A 21,606-nucleotide genomic window follows, 5' to 3' on the forward strand; every position below is an offset into this window, starting at 1 on the left:
TCAGATAAATTCTCATTTAGTATACTTCAACAGAAAATGTCCAAGTCAAGTTCTGTTCATTAAACAGAATACATGTAGAATTCTCCTATTGCTTGCAGCTGTCACTAGCTGTTACAGACCAGATTTCTGGTATGCCATGCAACAGTTGAACCTGGGGAAAAATGATAGGATTATGCATCCCACACAATCCATCAATGATTGCTTGTCTTCTCCTTAGAAAGAAATTCAAAGCATGTTTTAATATCTAACTTGCAAGATAGCATCTGCACTCACCCATTAATAGGATTCTCAAAACATTACGCTTTAAAATATATTTGGCATTAGTGTATTTTTGTAAGAATTATAGTATCAAACAGAAAGCAACCAGCAAAATTTCCTAAAAATAGTCAAAGAGTTCAGTCAACCTTCAATTTTCCCACAGTGTCTCATAAACTTTAAAAAAAAATATTGAATTTGGGATTTGAATTCCAGGAAGAACCCAACAGTTTCAATTCTAGTGATCGACTTTCTGTTAAAATATGCAGATCATGAGGACAGTAATCCCTTCAACAAAAATCATACAACTTATGAGAATCCTACTTTGATCATTGGAAGTAAATCAGTAGAATCTAAATGTACAATTTTATCTCTATTAAGTTCTATTTTATATATACCTTTATAAACTGCCTTTTTCCAACCCTGTAATTTGGGGTAGAAAAGGGGCGGGTGGATGGAGCTGAGCATTTACTGGCTGGATAACCTTCCTAATGCCATAAGGAATTCGCAGCAGATATCTTTTTCTTTACACCCTAGAAGAGAAACATCTGCCACTACCTAGATTTGAACTCTCAACCTTCTGAGTGGGAGGCAAGAGTCTTCACCACTAGGCCACTACACTGCTCTTATATATACCTTTATGATTTGTTTTTAATCCTGCTCAGTGTTTACTTTAGTTCTAGCTGAGTGATATATTCATGTAGGGAATGGAACAAGTGATGGGAGCATCCCCTCTGCTTTATAAATTGATAATCAAGATGTCAGTGAACAGCTGCTAATTCACAGGTGCACTGTTATTGTTTGCCATAGGGAGCTTACATATGTGGGCAGGTTGCCCATAGCTAGCACACTGTACTGTTGAGACCAGCTTTTTAGTAATGTAATTAGTATGTCTTAAGGGAAGTGTTGCTTATAATTCCTCATCTGTGGATCCACATGCAAAAATATTGTCGGAACAGGGCTTTTGAAATGTGTGAACTGACTCTGCTAACACCGCCCCTTCCAGCAATGTTCCATCTTCACTGAAGTGCTTGCAAGAGTATTGCTAGCTCATGGTGCATCATTCAGGGTGCAGAGTTAGACTGCTATGGCCTCTTGATATGTTTCAGAATAAATGAACCCCAAAAACCTAGGATATTCTACAAATGCATTTTCCTGTAGAGTCATTGCTATATTGCTTTGATGGATGTCATTAGTTATAGTACTCTTATTGTAGGAATCATGCAGTGCTTACAAGTCAGTAGCAATTTCCTAGGTGAGATAGCATGGTCTCTGCATTTCAAATGTGTCTATTGTCCCAAAAAGATTCTTTTTCTTGAGTATTAGATTTTAGGTACTGTATATAATAGTTTAAATACATTCCTAGTGGCAATTTATTGCCCTAAAAAAGCCAAGAAGATTGCTGTAAGGACTATAATGGGGAGGTTGAATGGGGACTAAGCTTTAAGGCTTTAAAATAAATTTTAAAATAAACAATAAAAACACTCTCCTTAAAAGTTTAAACAGAAATCTCTCCATATTGAAATAACTTCAGTATCACAATCACCAGTGTCAAAAATGAGAATTTTTGTATTTCACATATTTTCTACCAAGCACCGAAATTGTACTAAACTAGCTTCTAAAATCATATTAACAATGTGAAGAAAAATTGGAATCAAAGTTATGTTCTTAGTTCAAGACTCTCTTTTTAGTGGTTTTAAGAAAGAAACATCAGAAAAGAAAAAAAAGTATGTATCATTATAACAGTTAACAGTTACAATTCTTATCTTAGATTCAAGAGAAGTATGACACTTTACTTGTTATTCAATATTATTCAAATAGGTCCCAGCTGTGTGCGTTGTGATCCAAATGCATTGGGGTGTGGTTGTTTCTCACCCCTTCTACGTATGCTGTTACGTGTGTCTTTATCGCTGGTTCTAAAATTAGCTGGGGTATTTTCCCTTTCCTTGCAGTTAGTGCATGTTTCACTGGTTTCCCGTTTGTGATTCTGTCTGTCACGGGCAGTAGTTGCTGTTTTCTGCTTCCTTCTAGTTCCTCCAACCATCCCCTCTGAGCCACGTTCCAATCCTCCTGTTCTCTCGGATCGTAGCCCCCATGTGCCATCCCGTCCTGCACCACTCTCCCTCCTATTCCTTTCCATCACTCCCTTGGATCTATCATCACTCTCCTCCCTATACTCTTGGGGGGAGTCGTTCTGGAGTGTGTGCATGTCAGTAAGGTATTGCTTAGCTCGTAACCGGTCAATCCGTTGCTCACTCCATTTGGGGCTTCCATCCTCATCTTTCATCGGAGAATCCCTCAGGCACGCTCCATTCGTAGTCTTCTGTCCTCCCAAGGGATCAATCCCACGGAGCTATTCCCCTCCCTCTCACAAACCAGCCCAACTAGCGTAATGAGAGTTACGGGGTAACTCCCCGTGGGGTAAATCATTCCCCCCGGCATGTGCGATTGTAATCCGAGTGCCCTATCGTATGCTGTATTTCCTATTCCTCCCCCCACAGTTGTTATCTCCGTTCGTATTTCTCCTATTGAGCTGATTGGGGGGGCCTCGCTCTCTCTTTCCTGCTGCAATTCAGTTGTCAAAACACCTCCACTCACTCCATTCATCGGGAAGTTGTTCCATAATTGACAGTCAGGTTTCTGGTGGCTGTTTGTCATTTGTGGGGGATTTTTCAAAGTTCTATTGTCTTGGTCCAAAGCCAAGGGAATGTCCATTTGGTCGTGTTGTGTGTGTGGGGATGTCCTATTCTTCTCCCACACATGTGGTCGATGCCTAGGTCTTCTCCAGCAGTTCAAGCGACGGTTCATGTGCCATGTTTGTAAGGTCCGTTGTGCCAGGCACATGTCTATATGGTGATTAATGGAATTTCCCCCTGAAAACCAGGCCTCCTTTAATAGGCAGCCCCCCTTTGTGGCGTCACAGGCCAAGATTTGTGTGTGGTCAAAATCAAAGTTATGACCACTTTCGGCCATATGTGACCAGATCTGCAAGTATTGCTCGCCCCTCTTGATTGCCAACTTATATTCATGTAGGTGGGTCTTCAGCCTTTTTGATGTTTCCCCTACATAATTACTGTGGCAACCCATGCAATCAATTTTATAAACCACCGCAGAAAGGGGATCTTTGGGGCGCATAATCTTTGATCGCAGAGTCTGGTCAGGTTTATGTGCCACTCTTATGCCATAGGGGGCCAGCAGTCTGGCTGTGGCTTCGGACACGTTATGAATATACGGTAGGGAAATGCGTGTTAATTGTCCTTGGGGGGGAGTTTCTTGGTGGTCATACCTCGGTATTCTGCTGTGACGTTTCATGAATCGTAGCGGATATCCATTGAGTTGGCAAATCTGGTACAAATGTCTCCTCTCTTCCTCCTTTGCTTCCACCGTGCTGCAATGCGAATGCACACGCTTGAACAGCGTTTTAATACAGCCAACTTTATGGGATACTGGGTGGTTGCCCCAAAGATCCCCTTCCCACCGCAGAAATGTCTGCGGTGGTTTATAAACTTGATTGCATGGTTGCCACATTAATTATGTAGGGGAAACATCAAAAAGGCTGAAGACCCGCCTACATGAACATAAGTTGGCAATCAAGAGGGGCAAGCAATACTCGCAGATCTGGTCACATATGGCCGAAAGTGGTCATAACTTTGATTTTGACCACACACAAATCTTGGCCTGTGACGCCACAAAGGGGGGCCACCTATTAAAGGAGGCCTGGTTTTCGGGGGGAAATTCCATTAATCGCCATATAGACATGTGCCCGGCACAACGGACCTTACAAACATGGCACATGAACCGTCGCTTGAACTGCTGGAGAAGACCTAGGCATCGACCACATGTGTGGGAGAAGAATAGGACATCCCCCCACACACAACACGACCAAATGGACATTCCTTTGGCTTCGGACCAAGATGGTAGAACTTTGAAAAATCCCCCACAAATGACAAACAGCCACCAGAAACCTGACTGTCAATTATGGAACAACTTCCCGACGAACGGAGCAAGTGGAGGTGTTTTGACAACTGAATTGCAGCAGGAAAGAGAGAGCGAGCCCCCCCCAATCAGCTCAATAGGAGAAATACAAACGGAGATAACAACTGTGGGGGGAGGAATAGGAAATACAGCATACGATAGAGCGCTCAGATTACAATCGCACATGCTGGGGGGGATGATTTACCCCACGGGGAGTGAAACAGACACTCTCATTACGCTAGTTGGGCTGGTTTGTGAGAGGGAGGGGAATAGCTCCGTGGTGATTGATCCCTTGGGAGGACAGCAGAAGACTACGAACGGAGCGTGCCTGAGAGATTCTCCGATGAAGGATGAGGACAGAAGCCCCAAATGGAGTGAGCAACGGATTGACCGGTTACGAGCTAGGCAATGCCTTACTGACATGCACACACTCCAGAACGACTCCTCCCAAAAATATAGAGAGGAGAGTGATGATAGATCTAAGGGAGTGATGGAAAGGAATAGGAGGGAGAGTGGTGCAGGACGCGATGGCACATGGGGGCTACGATCTGAGAGAACAGGAGGATTGGAACGTGGCTTGGAGGGGATGGTTGGAGGAACTAGAAGGAAGCAGAAAACAGCAACTACTGCCCGTGACAAACAGAATCACAAATGGGAAACTAGTGAAAGATGCACTAGCTGCAAGGAAAGGGGAAATACCCCAGCTAATTTTAGAACTAGCGAGAAAGACACACGTAACAGCATACGTAGAAAGGGTGAGAAACAACTACACCCCAATGCAGGACACACACTTGGATTACAACGCACACAGCTGGGACCTATGACACGATCCAAGAGCTGAGCGCAAATGATTGGAGGCTGCATATAAGCCCTCCCAACGACTGCCGTTTACACCCTGATGATGTCAAGAGCTCTTGACGAAAGCTAGGTTTAGTAAATAAAAGTTTTAACATTTTTAACTTTTGTATAATTTTATTCTCTTGGTGTTCACTATTTATTGATTTTAATATGAACATACCCAAGAGTCATATTTTTACTTGCATAGCTGATATATATATACAAAAGTTAAAAATGTTAAAACTTTTATTTACTAGACCTAGCTTTTGTCAAGAGCTCTTGACTTCACCAGGGTGTAAACGGCGGTCGTTGGGAGGGCTGCTGATCTGCCTGCCGTTTTTGCATACCATTGCCGGTTCCTATTTCAACTCCCTCCTCCAACCCCCACTCCTCTCCCAGCCTGCCGATTCATGCACCCTTTGTTATCCATTCCTGTCATCCTTCCCCCCCTTCCTTCAACCCTCCCACCTGTTGATTAACATATTGCTCCTGCCTTTCATCGACCATTCTTATTGATGTTCTCTTCCTCAATATCTTTTCCTTCCTGATCCGCTGCTCTATCTGCTGTTCCTGTTTACCCTCCTCCCCCACTGTCCATCTTCCCCTCTCCAATGTCCTCCCCATCATCTGCTGACTTGCTTGTTGTTCATCCATTTCTGTCCATCCTCTCTTTTTTAGCATTCCTCCTCCTCTGACCTGCCGTCCTACATGCTGTTCCCACATGCCAACATCCATTCCTGTTAAACCCTCCTTCTCAAGCTTTCCTCCCCCCCAATCTGCCGTCTTGTCTGCTATTCTTGTCTGCCCTTCTCCTTTCCTGTCAGTCCCCCCCTCTCCTGTTTCCTCCCCCTCCTCTCCAATCCACTGCTCTGTTTGCTGTTACTTCCAGCATTCTTCCTTCCCTTACCTGCTGTCCTACGTACTGTTCCCATCTACCAACCTGCGTTCCTGTTGGACTTTCCTTCCCAAACTTCCCCCCCCAAAACTGCTGTCCTGCCTATTATTCCTGCCTGCCCTCCTCCATTCCTATCAACCCCACTCTCTCCTATTTCCTCCCCCCCTCTAATCTGCAGCTCTGCCTGCTGTTCCTGGCTATTCTCCTCCATTCTTACTCCCTTCTCAAATATCCCCTCTCCATCCGTGAATATACTTCCAATCTTACGTGCCTCATCTTTTCTGTTCTTTTCTCTCTCCCCTTCTCTTTTGATCAGTCCTCTGGGGTCAGGCATACCCCTCCCCCGTATTCTGGGCCGTACGATCAATTCTGCTGTTCCCAAGATTCTTCCCTGATCCCCCTCTCCTTGCAGTCCCCCATCATATCCACCTCCTCTTCCTTTACTACCCTTACCTGTCTGTGAACCTAATGTTCCCTCATTTGTCCCCACCTGTGATGTGTCTATGGGATCCTCCCTATGTCTAGTCATGTAGTGAATACCCCCCCACCAGTCCTGGTTTCGCCTCTGACAATTGGCATCCGTCTCTTGACATGCTCTTCCTGCACTCTTAGTGCCTGGTACGCCGAGGGCAGTTCTATACATCGTTTGATGGAGTCTGTGTTGGAGAACCAAGCCCCCTTTAGTAAATGTCCTCCTTTGGAGGCGTCCTGGGCAATGGCTTCTGCCTCCTTGAAATCAAAAGAATGTCCGGTATTAATCATGTGCGTCCATATTTGAGAGTATTGCTCCTGCCTTCTGACAGCCAATTTATGTTCATGTATCCTAGTTTTTATTCGTTTGGCTGTCTCCCCCGTATAATTACATTGGCAGTCTTTGCAATGCACTCTATATACGACCGCTGATCTTTCTTCCTTCGGCAATGGCTCTTTAGGGTGCATGACTTTCATCCGGAGTGTTTGATCTGGCCGGTGAGCAACTTTAATATTATAAGGTGCCAATATGCGCGCTGTTGCTTCCGATACTTCCTGGACATATGGTATTGTTGTTCGGGCCATTGTCCCTGGATCATTCGGTGCCCTGCGGGGTTCTTGACGTTTGCTGTACCTCTGAATGAAGCTAGTTGGGTAGCCATTCCACTTACACACTTGATAAAGATGTGCACGCTCCCTCTGCTTATACTCTTTCCCGGAGATCGAAGATTGCATCATTGAATATATATATATATATATATATATATATATATATATATATATATATATATATATATATATTACACATATAACTATCATTCTTTTTAACCCACTATATTTTGTATAAATGAGTTCCATATTTCATTATACTTGTCCATATAAACTCTACATCTGCATATGTTAAAACTTCATGCCTATCATTTATGCAAAGTCAGTATTCCTGCTTCCATCCAATTTGTCCATATTTCCATTTCTCCCCCAATTTTTTAAATGAGGTTTCCTCATAAAGTCAATTTAGCTTGAGAAAAAGTATCAAATCTTCCTTTACTAGACATTGCATCCCATAACTTTCTAATTGACATATTTGTTTCAGAAATGCTTGTCTATTTTGATCCTAATACTGTACATTCCACCAGTATACGGCATATGTCTATTCTGAAGTTGTCAAATTTAGAAAATTGACACTGATTTTTGGCTTTTAGTATTTAATACTTGACACCAAGTAAGCATATTTTAGGTTCATATTTGGAAAACCAAATACTTCCTCATTAATTGATAGTTCCATGATCTGTAAAGACATTCTTGAAATCAGATAACCTCCTCTCAGAATATAAACTAATCTGGAAATTATATTAAGAAACTGTCTTTGTGAGTTAATAGTATCTGATATTGGAAGCAGGTTGGATACTCAGAGTGGTGGAAATGATCACGGTGTGGTAAGGATCGTGCTTGGTAATAATCATGAAAAACCACAATCGTGCTTGGTAATAATCATGAAAAATTAAACCTGCTGTGATAAGGCAAGTTAGTCTAAGTATGTTGATGAGATAATTGGTTCTATTGTGTTGTAATCCTAGGCTTTAACCACAAACCCTTATGTATTCAGAAGTATGCATTAATGGTTCAGTTGGGATTAGTTTAAGATTAAGTATGTGCAATTAAGATTATCATTAAAAATGCACTTTGGAAGAGTTTTAAGGTAAGCTATCCATCTGGTCAATGCACGCAAAACAACTCATGCAAAGGAGCTAAAAGGAAAGAAACTGGTCTAAGATCTAAGCCTCTTCAGACGCATAGTGGCAAAAATCATGCTAAATTAAGTTGCAAGTATTCTTAAAGAAGCACTGTAGTGAAGAGATTTATAAAGATGAATTTTAACATGAGTCTTATGTTGCGAAATGCTCTAATCTGGTAACTGTGAATCTCAGTTTTAATGGCAGGTCAGGTTAATTGATGACTGAAGTGTTGACAAGCTTGTAATTTTTTTTAGTACAGCTTTACATCACTTTTGAAGTCTTTGAATTTAGGGTTGAAAGTTTTATCTATAGTTTACTCATTGCTTTTGTTCTGGATTTGGTTGCCAGCCAGTTATTCTGAGCTTTTAGCATCACTCTTTCATACAAAATTAATAATTCTAAATATGACAAATTTTATCGATGTCTCCTTCACAGAGTTACATAGTTTTTATTTATTTCTTTTTATATTTTAGTTTGATTTTTCCATGACTGGGCTAAATTGCTAAAAGTAGAAGTATTTTCATAATGGTTCTGTAAATCAAATAAGCTTTTCTTGTATTTGATTTTTAAAATCCTGAAACAATTCGGCAGATAGTAAGCTCCACCCCAACTTCACACAATTGGCTATGTATATTTTGAATAGCTAGGTGTGAGACAACCTGGATATATACAAATATTGGATTTGTATATAAAATTCTGGATGGATCAGAATGCTGCTGCTGTGAGGATGATGATGATGATTACATGTTGCTGTTCTGTACAGTTTCAAGTAAAATCAAAGCTCTTATTTATAAACAGATACATACTAATGCTTCTCCTTGAAACAGTGTTCTAATTCACTTATACTCATGGTATAGTCCCTCTCCATTTACATTTGTATTTTTTAAAAAATTATAATTATTTATTTTTAACTGCTTTAAACAGGAAGCTGTTAACAGAAAGAGGAAAAATATAAAAAAGAGGAAAGAAATACATGAAAAACAACAAAACAAAGAGCAGAAAAGCAGGAAATTATTAATATATGCCATATATTAATCCGGCATTAAAAGGAAACTAATAATTATAATACATTACAAAGTACGATATCATAAAAGCTATGTCACAGACATAAATCATTTTTGATTAATAGATAAAATTACGTTTTTAAAAAATCATGCTTCTTTTGAATTTAATTCTTATTATCAAGAACATTACTAGTTTTCCAATTTCTCAGAAGTAGTTCTCTTAGCTGCAGCTGAAGACTGATTCAACTATAACTTCTCAAAAATATTCAGGTTTGGGGACATAATTTAATATTAACATATTTAATATTGAAAAAAATTCCCAAAATGTATTTATATACATTAAAATATTATTCCAAAAGAATAGTAGTGATTCATAATGACTCCTCAAAATGTTTACATTACTAACAGAGAAAATCTGATATCCATCCTTTCAAATCACTTTTTTAGTGTTCAGTAAACTTAAAATACAGTCTTTTCATGAACTTGTTTTAGTTTTAAATTCGCTGACTCATTTTTAGCATTTTTAAGACCAGCAGCTAGTGATGTTCTTTAATTGGGTGTTCCAGTTCTTTAATCCATGAACCACAAATGCTCTTAATGTCAACCTTAACAATTTTTCTTTCTTAGTTTTTGATATAAAAAGGATGTGGTTTTTAACTTCAGATATTGATTCCATCACGTATATTAAAAGTTCAGGTTTCTCAGACATAGCCAAAGCATCTGGTCCATAGTGAGATATTAAAACATACTTAAATTGATTGTATCACCACAATTGAGAATTAGGCAGAAAAATATTCATGTTAAGTTGAGATAATTCTGTACTGATTACAGAGTAAGTTAGTTAAAGTATTTACAGTATTCTAAATTCCACCCACAGCTTGAATACAGGTAGTCCTCTCTTAGGACTGTCTGGGCTATTCCATCATTAAGTAAAGCTGCTGTTAAGCAAACATCAAAGAACCACCTTGTTTTAGTGATGGCAATTCCCACAGTCCCAGTTGTGGTCATTAAGCAAATCATGCATGATTGTTAAGGAAGACATCTTGTAACCACAACTGGTGATGTCTGGTCAGCTTCTCCATTGACTTTGCTTGTTGAAGCCAACTGGGAAGATTTAAAATAGTGATCCAGTGACTGTGGAATGTGATTGCTATAACCATTGCAAATGCACAATGATTGCCAAGCCCTTGAATCACAATCATAATGAATTATATTAAACCATTAATGTAAGATTATAAAAGTATAGGTATTAAAACCTATACTTATAATCTTCTGTAGGAGAAACCTACAAAATTACTATCAAGAGACTAAATTCTATTTGAATCAAAGATTCATAGAATAGGGTTGGAAGGAACCTCGGAGATCTTCTAGTCCAGGGGTCCCCAACCCCCGGTCCATGGACTGGCACCACCATACCAGCAACTGGGCCATGCAAACAAGTGAAGCCCCATCCACTGGATGCAGGCAGCACACCAAAGCATGCTCCTTCTGGTCCGCAGAAAAATCCTTCTCCACAGAACCAGTCCCTGGTGCCCAAAAGGTTGGGGGCTTCTGTATAGTCCATCCCCCTCATACCATTTAGGAGAATATTATTTTGGAATTTAGCCTGGCTCTTACCTTATTCCTGGACTTGGAAAGTAATGGATACCATCCTCCCCACAATAGTTTGCCTTCTAACTTTCATGGTTTTATTTTATTTTATTTTTAAAAATCTGTTCTTATTTTATCATCAATCCTCTGAAAGCTGAAATCATGCTATTATAGAGGAGATATACACTATACGAACTTCCTGTATGCTCTAGACTTCATAGGTACCTGGCATGGAAGAAGGAACAGTCTGCTTTATGCTTTTCTAAAGGTGGCTTAATATTGGACTATATTGTAAGCTCACCATTTCAAATCCAACTGTGTTTTTAGAATCCTGATGGATTGGAATAACATACAGTATAAGCCTCAGTACATGCCTACCTATATCCAAATAAAAATGACTTTATTGTAATTGTTACAGGAGAAAGCAGTAGAAAGAAAGAAGAAAAAAGGAGAGAGATAGTTTTCAAATATCCAGAACATCCAAATGTAAATAAACAAAAATGATGCATTAAAAAAATGCTAAAAGGTTTCATTCTTACTAGTTGAAACCAACCTAAAATATAGAGTTTTGGAGCCCCTGACAAATCTGAGGAATATACAGTGCAACAGCTGACATAGAAAAATGATCAATGGGTAGCACTTAGTGATATTGTCTAGCCCTTATCTGTTCTCAAAAGCTAAGCTGACTAGGATCTGAGTAATACTGGATCCCCATCAGGAAATTTTAGGACTGTATGCTAGTCTGGAAAGTTAAGAAAATATTTATTTATGTCATTATATCCAGATATCACCTGATTCCAAGGTGACTTTGGGTAGCAAGCATGCTAGAAGAAGACAATGGCAAACTAACATTTCATGAATTTCCGTGAAATGGAAGGAAGCTATTCTTGCACTTTAATGTGATTTGGGCTTATTACACTTTTGGTTTAGAACGCTATATGAACCCAGCCACTGATAGATTATTCAACAAAACTGTGATTAAGCAACCATGGCCCAGAATGGTGCCTGAATCCTCTTTATTTTACTACTTGCTATCAATCTCCTTTTTTTTTTTTTTTACTCTGTGTATTCTTCATGTAACATTTTCTGGAACTTAGAGGCAGTAAAAAGTGAAGTAGAGCAACTGATAATTCAATATCTATATGCTGAAAGAGTAGGAGAACGTTAAATGAGCTGCTTTTCACATCCTTTGTCTGTTGAAAGCCATCACAGAGATATGCCAATGTTCCTGGCAGCTATGGTTGCTAAGGGATGGGAAGTAGCAAAAAAAGAAGGGGAGGGGGCAGTATTAGGCAATCAGCACCCTCATCATGCAAGTTCATAAAACAGAGATTAGCTCCTACACTGAGCTCTCTTAATTAGCATTGCATATCTTCTCTTAGTGGCAAAGTCCTATTCTTTTATGTCACATGAATGCTATAATTTTGTTCCTGAAAATACAGGTACGTGGTTCAAAACCCTGTGAATAAAACAAAGTACTGCTTCTCTTTGAAATTAAATTGCCTAAACCTGTGTACTTGTGTGCTTTTATTCATTTGTTTAACATTTTCCTTAAAATGTTAAGTCTTTGGTATTGAAGGTGGCATGACATCAAGCAACGAGGATTTTAAAATATTATTTTATTATTATGCTAACTCTTAAGTATACAGTGCAACTAGTCCTTGTCTTACAACTATTTGTTTTGTGACTGAAGTTACAACGGCATGGAAAAATGTGACTGATGGCCTGTGCTCACACTTGTGACCATTGGGGCAACCCCACAGTCACGTGATCAAAATTTGGGCGCTTGGGGACTGGCATGTATTTATGATAATTTCAGATCCTAGGCTCATGTGATCACCTTTAGCAACCTTTCCAGCCGGCTTCCAGTGAGGAAAGTCAGTGGGGGGAAGCTGGATTTTCTTAATGACCACATGATCACCACTTAATAACTGAAGTGATTCACTTAACAACTATGGCAAAAAAGGTTGTTAGCTCAGGTGCAACTCACTTAACAACTGCCTTGCTTAGCAATGATGATTCTGATCCCAATTATGTTTGTAAGTCGAGAACTATTTGTATACAGAGACGGACTGGCCCGAGCTGGCTTTGTGCCTAAAGCAGGACTAGAACTCACAATTGTTAGAAGTAAAGTCTTCATCCTGGTTCATCCAAGCCGGGAATAAATAAGCAAACATGGTGACTGCTTTGGGAAGAAGGTTACAGTTTATTGCAGAAAGATGGTTCTTCAGGAAAGTGCAGAGGAGAGAAGAAGAGAGAGATTGAGCACATGGGCAGTAGGTTTTATACCCCCCTAGCCTTTTGTTTGGAATAATTTCCTGTTCCTGTGGCATGAACCTTGAGGCTGTTTCTGAGTGTTTGTCTAGGCCTTGATATCTGTGGTTAAATTCTATTATCATATCCTGCTTCCCAGGTGATGGGGGCTGACTCCCAGAGTTTGGGTGGGGTATGCAGATCTTCTCTTTTGTCTTCTTGATTGCTCTGGCTCCAACTTTCTGATGGTTTTACATCTGCATTTGTATGGGCCTAGCTCTTGCTTAGGGCAGAGATATAGATTTGGGGCCAGGTTTGGTTTTAAAAAGTCCTTTTGAGTTAAAATATATTTTTCTGCCTTTTTAATATTTCCTTCTCTGGGCTAACTTCCCTCACAGTTTTCCTGTTTCTAGCTTGATGCCTTAACTACCGCTACTGTGCACCAAGAATTTATTTTTCTATCACATTACAGTCCTGCAGTAACTTTTCAGAGGTCTGAAACATATCTCCAAGGTGTTCTTGTTTAATTATGGCCTTGGGACCCAGGTTGCACATCTTTGTACTCTCAGCCACGGAGCTGATTGGCTGACTTGGCCTAGTCACTCATAACCGATCTCATGCTGGCAATATAGTATGTGTGGGTACATTAGGAGAAAACCCCATGTAAGTTGTCTCACGCTTGGAAGGCAGAACAAAAAAGCAATGATTACTGCATAAATAGGTAAACGCAAAAAGACATCTTGGCAATTATTATGTGTTGCAATCTGATTTAATTAGACTGATGTCTAACCATTTTGTCTGGTTATTTTTTAGAGTACAAATTGAATTCTACATGAACGACAATACCTTTAAAGAGAGGCTAAAACTATTTTTCATCAAAAACCAAAGATCAAGTAAGTGCTTTATTCTTATTTAAACATGCGGGTAACAGAAATTCCTCCCAATAATTAGTGCCTGATGACTGCATGAAATGGGTACATATTACATCTACTGGGATTTATGCACACCTGGGGAATTCAGGGATCTGACAATCAATGTTTTGTTCTACTTGTTTCTCTTCAATGCTTTATTTGAAGACAAAGGGAATGGCCTACTGTACTGCAAATGTTATACTGCAGTTGTCTTAGATACAATTAATAGAACAATGCTCTGTTCCACCTCTCAAATACAAATTTCCTTTAATTTTTTAAATTCTTTTTCCCTTTGCACTACTGTCTTGATGCAGAAATACAGGTACTATGTCCTGTCCCAAAAATGAGGGGGCACTTCATAGGGAGCTTAATTTTCCGTTTACCTATTAATTTAGCTATGTAATTTAAGTTATTTGTGCACATAGCTGAATGCTAAGCAAGGCTGCCTTTAAACAGAGAGTCACCTAATTGGCACTTTATTACTAAAGGGTATTTTTCTATCCATGTTTGTTGTTTTCAAGGGATTGTGGTGATTATGTGGGGTGATGATGAAAATGTTGGGAAAATTGCACTACTGAAAATAAGTGATTTTGCTACCAAATTTGTATTGTGATTTGGGAGGGGCGGTGTTGCTGAGTGCCAGGATGGGAGTCCTCTTCTACATTTAACAAAACATGTTTAAGCTCAGTAACCACAGCTTTAAACAGTGGTTTGGAGCTAAGTAGGATTGATAATTAACTTTAATCTAGGTTTAATGCAAATTATAGATTTCAAAAGGAAGAGGATATATGGAGAAGAAAACAGAACAAAAACTTTGTAAGTGCAACTGGTGAGCTTTGATTTAGAATGGGTGTGAGATCAAGGAAAAGGCTGATGTACCATAACTTACAATAATAATAAAGTTGGAAGGGACCTTGGCAGTCATCTAGTCCAACTACCTGCTCAAGCAGAAAACCTTGGCAGTTTGGCTTTTGATGCTTAATGTATAGTGTGAACAAGAAATTGACTTAATTTAAACATTATCATAAGAGATGCATATGGTGAATTGGATGGATATAAACTACACAAATATTTTGACTATATCTATACTTAACATGAACAAACTCATCTTTTAACTGGAGTTGGTAAATTAACTTCAGAGGTCTGCTTCATATTGTAGTTAAACCTAAGCATGGTATGCATTGATTATAGTGTGTAAGTGCAGATGTAACACATTGAGAAAAAAAAAGTGAGAGCTACTCTTCCTAATAGAATGGTTGGCCAAGGTGTTATATATTACCCGGCCTTTGAAACTTGAGATTGTATATATGGATTTTTTTTCTGTTTTTAAATCATTCTAGACATTATCAATTATTTTACTGTTATATTTTGATCCTATTTTCCTTCATTTTTCTTTGCTTTTATTGCAAAATTATATTAATATGAAACTTGGTTGATTTCTGGTCAACCATGAAATGGTGTACTGAATTTTTTAATGTTTAAAAAAATGTTTGCTAATATTTAAGAAACTATTTAGACTGAGATGTCATCTTAGGAAAGTTATTCAAGTTTTAAAATCTTTGATTGGTTTTTCATGAATCTAATACTCTTTCAGTTAAATCTCTTGAGAATACTCTGATAGCTTATTAGAAAATGAAAAAATATGTTCATGGTCCTATCATTCAGAATTAATTTGCCCCGAAGAGTGAATTAATCCAAATTGCTCAGGATTAATAGAATTAGCCAACTGAGACCTATAAATTGCACAAATTGTTTTTAGGAGAGAATTAAGGCCTATGCCTTCAGTTGGGGATTTTGTTTTGCATGAATTTTGCATGAATAGTTCTTTCAGGATTTTATTTTAGAATATCAGCTACTTTGAATGCCCTAAGTAGAAATATTAGGTATAAATTAGGTATTGGGAATAAATGAATGAATGAATGAATGGTTTAGTGACTCCTTTTAATGATCAGATCTTCTTGATTTCTGTGGCTTCAATTTTATATGATTATAGTATCCTGCTACTTCCCCCCCCCTTTAAAAAATGTTATGACATAAATTGATGAAAAATCAAGATGGGAATTTTAATCAATTAATTTATATTGTATAAAACAGAGAAACAGACTGTAAGCTATAATTATCACTTTTTCTTTTTTCATGACAATAAAATTGCTGAATAAAATTATAATGGCAGCAAATGGAAATTTAAGCTAATTAGAAGGAAATGAAGGTTGATTAAACTAAATAACAAATGTCACTTTTTCTGATGAAGGTTGATGGTGAATACAGTATGAATGTACATGCTGGATAAATGGCAATTCAAATAGGAAAGAAAATAAGAGAAAGGATCCTGTTAATCTAGTAAACAAACACTTTTTTTGCCTTTTGATAAATGCATCAAGAGGAAACACTTTTCCACACACAGAGAGTATGATGCTATAGTTGGACCTTTTGTCAGTTTTTAGTGTGGATACTTGCTGAATGTCCTGTACAAAACATAAAGCAAGTTTTTTTTTTTTAAAAAAAGCTACAATTATAATTCTCTGTGCAGGGTAACCACATGGACTGAATTTAATCTTTTAATATTATATATTGTATATTCATACTTCCTGTTAGGTAACTTTTAATTGTAATACTGTTATAAAGAGGATATTGTTTGTTTACAGTAAAAATAAGTACATTCATTAGTCAGTGTATAGAAATAGATTAAACAGATTAATGGTTTATTGTTGGTTTATTTGTAAACCGATGCTTATGTGAATAATTTCCCTGATTGCAAAGGAATTTTTACTGATATGTTTATTTTGTTTACTTAAATCTGTAGCTTATTCCATTCCCAGAATTTTGACCAGCTACATTCTTCTGCTATGACCCTTAAAATATCACGTTATAATAAGTGTTAGGATTCACCTTTAATGAAACTTCCTGAAATGTAAAATACATTTTAAGCATTGATATCCTGTATTGAAAAAAAAAATCTAATAATAAATGTAAAATAATGTCTGATCTTTTTTTTCTTTTAAATGTTGGTTGCTCAGAGCAATATCATATGGGAAAAATATACATATTTGGTATATAAATGTTATTCAGTTAGATCTGTTTTAAAATTTTCACAATCACTTTTCAAATATATGGTCATGCTGACTTTAAAATTTCAAGTGGTGAACAAATTAGACATAAAAGAATGAAGGATTGCTGTGTCCCTTCTCCCTGCCCCCAGCTATATTTAGTCAAAGTAAAATGAGCTGAGCTATTTTGGAAGGATTTGGGGTGGATCAAGGCAATCAATCTAGTCTACAGTGAAACATGTCTCAAAATGGAACTTAAAATTGTGCCAGCCTTGTGACAGAGTAAAAAAGCAGCTGTCTTTTCGGGCTGCCAAGAAATATGGGAACCCAGCATGAATATTCCTACAGAAAGGCAAATATGAATGAGTGAGTCAGAAGCCAACAAGCCAATGATCACCACTATCATTAGTTACCTGATATCTCAAAAATATACCCACCCACCCCTCCATCTTAATTATCTTGTAATCTTTTAACTGGCATTCCTCAGCATTATACTGCGTTTGCTTAAAAGTAAATTGTATAATATATCACTAGGTAGGATGTTGCTCTTGAATATGTCCCTAATTTGTGCATTATACTTGATATGGCAATCTGTTGTAATTAATGATCTATTTTGCAATTGAACTTTTATAAACATAATCTATAAAGCCACTATTCATATATTTCCACTGAGACATTTGGAGCATCGCTTTCTTATTTATAATCATAGGTACCACACATAATGAACACAGCAGTTAAAATACAAATAAAAGAAATAGCCACAAAATCACACAGGCCTGCATAATAGACAATAGAATTCAAAATCTACCAAAAGGGGTAGCTTTAGCTATAACATATTACAATGACTTAATCAGAAAGTAGTTAATAAACTGAAACTAGGCCTGTGTAAGAATGGAATCTTTGAGCATGTAATAAACTGAAACTAGGCCTGTGTAAGAATGGAATTTTATCATTGTGAGCAGCCTATAAAGAAGAATACTTAGTTGATGATGTTTAAAGCCCTTTTCTTTTAGTATAGGTGATCCCATCAGTTTCTATCTATACAGGGTAAACAGCCAGAATGAGAATTGAATACATGTGTACTCAATTGCAGTTCAAGACATGCAACAGCACAAAGCAAAACATGTTCTGGAGGCTTCCGTAGATTATCTTGATTCAGTTGTGGAATCTCAAGTCAAGCAGAAAGAGGAATGGCTCTTTCCTCAAATTGTGAATCAGTGCCTTAATTGTGGCAGACAGGTGAGTTTACTACAAATGGGACCTGAGAAATCTCTGCTGGACAACACTGTGAGCCAACAGAAATGTTAGGAAACAGCTGTTTATTGTTGATAGCATAGAGATTGAGAACTGAATCCTAAGTCGGTTTTGATTCACTGTAATTCTTCCAGTAGGTGCTGTTTTCTTCTTCCAACTCCAATCATTAAACTGCTCCTCAGAGCTCACTTAAGAGAAGAGGACACAGGGGAACAATTATTTCAGTTGCCCAGGTCATTTCTGTGTTATACCTGAAGTAAAAACAAATGTATGACAAAAAGAGCTTAGAATAAGAAATGTCTTAAGAACATCTTTGGAAAGCTGTGAATTCTTTAAGTCCCTTGGGGAGTACCATCCAAATTGGCTTTCTCAGCCTCAACTTTGCACAGGGGAATAGCTGTGGAAATATAAACTTCAATGGGAAATTGCTTAAGTGATTGATAAACTTTAATGGGAAATGCTTAAGGATTTGCATTTATTGATTTGGGGTAGTCTATTTAGTTTCCTTTTTGAATTCATATAATTATTAATTCTGATATTTTATTAAAAAGCAACATAACTGTGACCCAAAGGTGCTTTTCAAAAGGCCACAGGACTTTCTTGGTTTTTTTTCTCTTCTTTTTCTCATCTAAGAAGCTTCTTGGATAAGAAGCTTGATTAAGAATTGAAGAAACTTCTTGGATGAGAATCAAAATGTTTTCAAGGGAAAAACCCAAAACAGTCAGGTTGCCTTTTGAAAAGCACTTTTGGGACAACCATGATCTGGATGATTGAGAAACTCCATAGATAATAAAACTGTGAGTGAATTGGAACTATATGGAGTTATTAGAATTAGAATAGATCCATCTAAATTCTTTGTATCAGGTGTGACTCAAACACATTGTATTTGTTTTCCTTGGGTCTTTGTGAAAGTAGGTGACTTAGTACAGGTTATCTTTTATTTTTATTTGCATAAAATTATTGCTGCTGAAGTATATTAGTATGTTAATTTTCAGCAAAGATTTTCAGATCGGCTTATATTTTCTTTAAAGCAAGAATTATGTGTATGCTAAAATCTTATATAATGTTCCAAATATAGTATATTACAATTTAATTTTCATGAATGCCTTCAGGCTTTCCCCGAAGCTTTCCCCCCAAAGATATGGAAGTTGTTCCTTAATGATGCTTGGTAACTAATCCAGAATTTTAAGGTAACAATTTACAAACCTTTGAGAAACTTTTGAAAATAATTACTGTTTGGATGCTATCCTAAATATCTGTAATAAAGAGAATCCCATATAGTTCTCCATGGTATCTAATTCTCAGTAAGCTCCCATTCAGAATGACGTTGTTTTGCTGAGTTAATTTGATAAAGGCAAGCTTTCTGGGCCTTAGGAAGTGGAAAAGTGGAAAAGGTGAAAGTAAAGAAGTCTCTATGTTAGGAAGCAAAAAAATGAAATTTATAATTTAACAGAGAAGAAGATTTCTTTGCCATACATGAGCAGAGAGATGCAAAACTTAACACTATAAACAATCTGTTTACCACTTAAAGAAAAACTTAATGGGTTCTATATGCTTTATAGAGTAACATTCATTTCAGATATACTTCTGGAACAAAATCCTGAATGGCATATTTTGCCTCAAGATGGTCACAATGTAGCTTGTGATACAAGAGTTTATAGGTTGTAGACATTTCCAGAAGAAGAGAATATTCCTCTGAATATTTGATGAGTAATATTAGAGATTTTATTTTATTTTATAATATCTATATAAAAATACTCCTTCTCTATTATATGTGTAATATAAAATGAAAAATAAGCTTCTGGGAACATTATAGTACCTAATGATAAAATAATAGCTATGGAGATTATTTGATTATGGGATTATGGTAAGTAAGAAAAAAAAGCAGTTGTATCTACTTAAATTTTAATTGTATTGGCCTCCAAAGATCCGAAACATATTTTTGGTATAGCTTCATTAGATTGAAGTGACATTCAGTCTGACGATCCCTTCATTCATCTTTGAATCTTTTCAGTTTCTTCAGCAGTAGTGTCCAGGTTCACGTGAGGCCTACCTATAAAAATTAGGCAAGATTTTCATAGTCATGAAGCTCATTGGTGATTCTTTACAAGTTATTTCTCAACCTAATCAATTTCATAGGGCTAGATTGCAAGGATAAATGAGCAACGGAACATACTGAGTGAGAGTATTCATTAGGTTTCCCAGTCAAAGTACACATAAAATGGTGGGTAGTTATGATCCTAAAGATTGAGGGCTACAGTGGAAAGGATTTTCACTCCTATTGGAAGGTAACAGTTGTATCAGCCATCATAGAACTTTTAATTTACAAATTTTAAGATATCTTTCGTTTTAACTAAAGTGAAGAGTATTGGTGACTTTCAAATAACAGTCCTCTTTTTTAAACTGGAATTTATGGTTATGATAGATGCAGCCTCACAGTGTAAATGCACAGTGATGAAGATATTAAAACTCTGATTCTAAAACATGTTGAAAACACTATGTAATTGTTCATTGCACATGTTTTTAAAACTTCCAGTGCCATTAGCTTTCATCATTTGCCACTGCCAGATGGTACTCTGACAGAGTAGGAAGCAATCACTGAATAATGCAAGAAGAATAAAAAATGATGAATAATATATCAGAGAATTTCTCACCCTTGTTAGTTGCAGTGGCCAGTTAAAGGCGGGATCTGATATACACCAGTGGGACTTTTGCTTATTTCAGGTGGAGTTTCCTGCTCCCACAAATATTGATATTTGTTCTGCTTTGATAGTGATTTATGGCTTCTTTTCAATCTATGTCCTTTACAAGCTAAAGCAGCTTTTAGATAATAGATGACAAAAGAAAGCCACCTGTTCCTTTTTTAAGTTGAATATTACCTTGATTAAATATGCATGGAGAGGAACATTGATGATTGATTACATTAATTGCATATTTAAATTCATTTCAGCTGATCTTGTCATTAGTTTGTCAAAAAAGGAGTGCATAATTTAATTTGTATTTCTCTATATACCTATATATGCATGTTTTAGTCATTGATAATATATTTTGGCATATAAAATCCTCCATGACATATAAAATATCATGCATTTATAATAACAGTGTTAGCTATTTTGGATACTGTGTTCTACTCACTTTAAATGCATCTTTGAAACTGAATTGTATCTAACTTGGTGTGCTTTAGAAATGTTACCTTGCTTCGTAAGATTGCCAGTTAACCTGTATCCATGACTACTTTTTTGCATTGCATAGATTATGAACTGTTAGTCAACAGTAATCTACTTTAAATAACTTACATTGTTTCCATAGTACTCCATAGATAATAAATTGTGCAAGATAATAAAAGTAACAACGATCAATTACATTTTCTGGATTCTC

At 37.2% G+C, this 21,606-nt stretch overlaps 1 protein-coding gene across 2 annotated transcripts in view; it reads left to right on the forward strand.

The window, feature by feature from the left end:
* KCNT2 (potassium sodium-activated channel subfamily T member 2) overlaps window positions 1-21,606 on the forward strand; it is a 210,559-nt gene that overhangs the window by 56,278 nt on the left and 132,675 nt on the right. For both annotated transcript variants that reach the window (XM_039328195.1, XM_039328196.1), the window contains exon 2: window positions 13,830-13,909. In XM_039328195.1, coding sequence (XP_039184129.1) covers window positions 13,830-13,909 — 80 coding nt within the window. The remainder of the gene's footprint in view (window positions 1-13,829; window positions 13,910-21,606) is intronic.

Source organism: Crotalus tigris, unplaced genomic scaffold (genome assembly GCF_016545835.1).
Source record: "Crotalus tigris isolate CLP2741 ecotype Arizona unplaced genomic scaffold, ASM1654583v1 scf7180000024372.1857965, whole genome shotgun sequence".
NCBI lineage: Eukaryota > Metazoa > Chordata > Lepidosauria > Squamata > Viperidae > Crotalus > Crotalus tigris.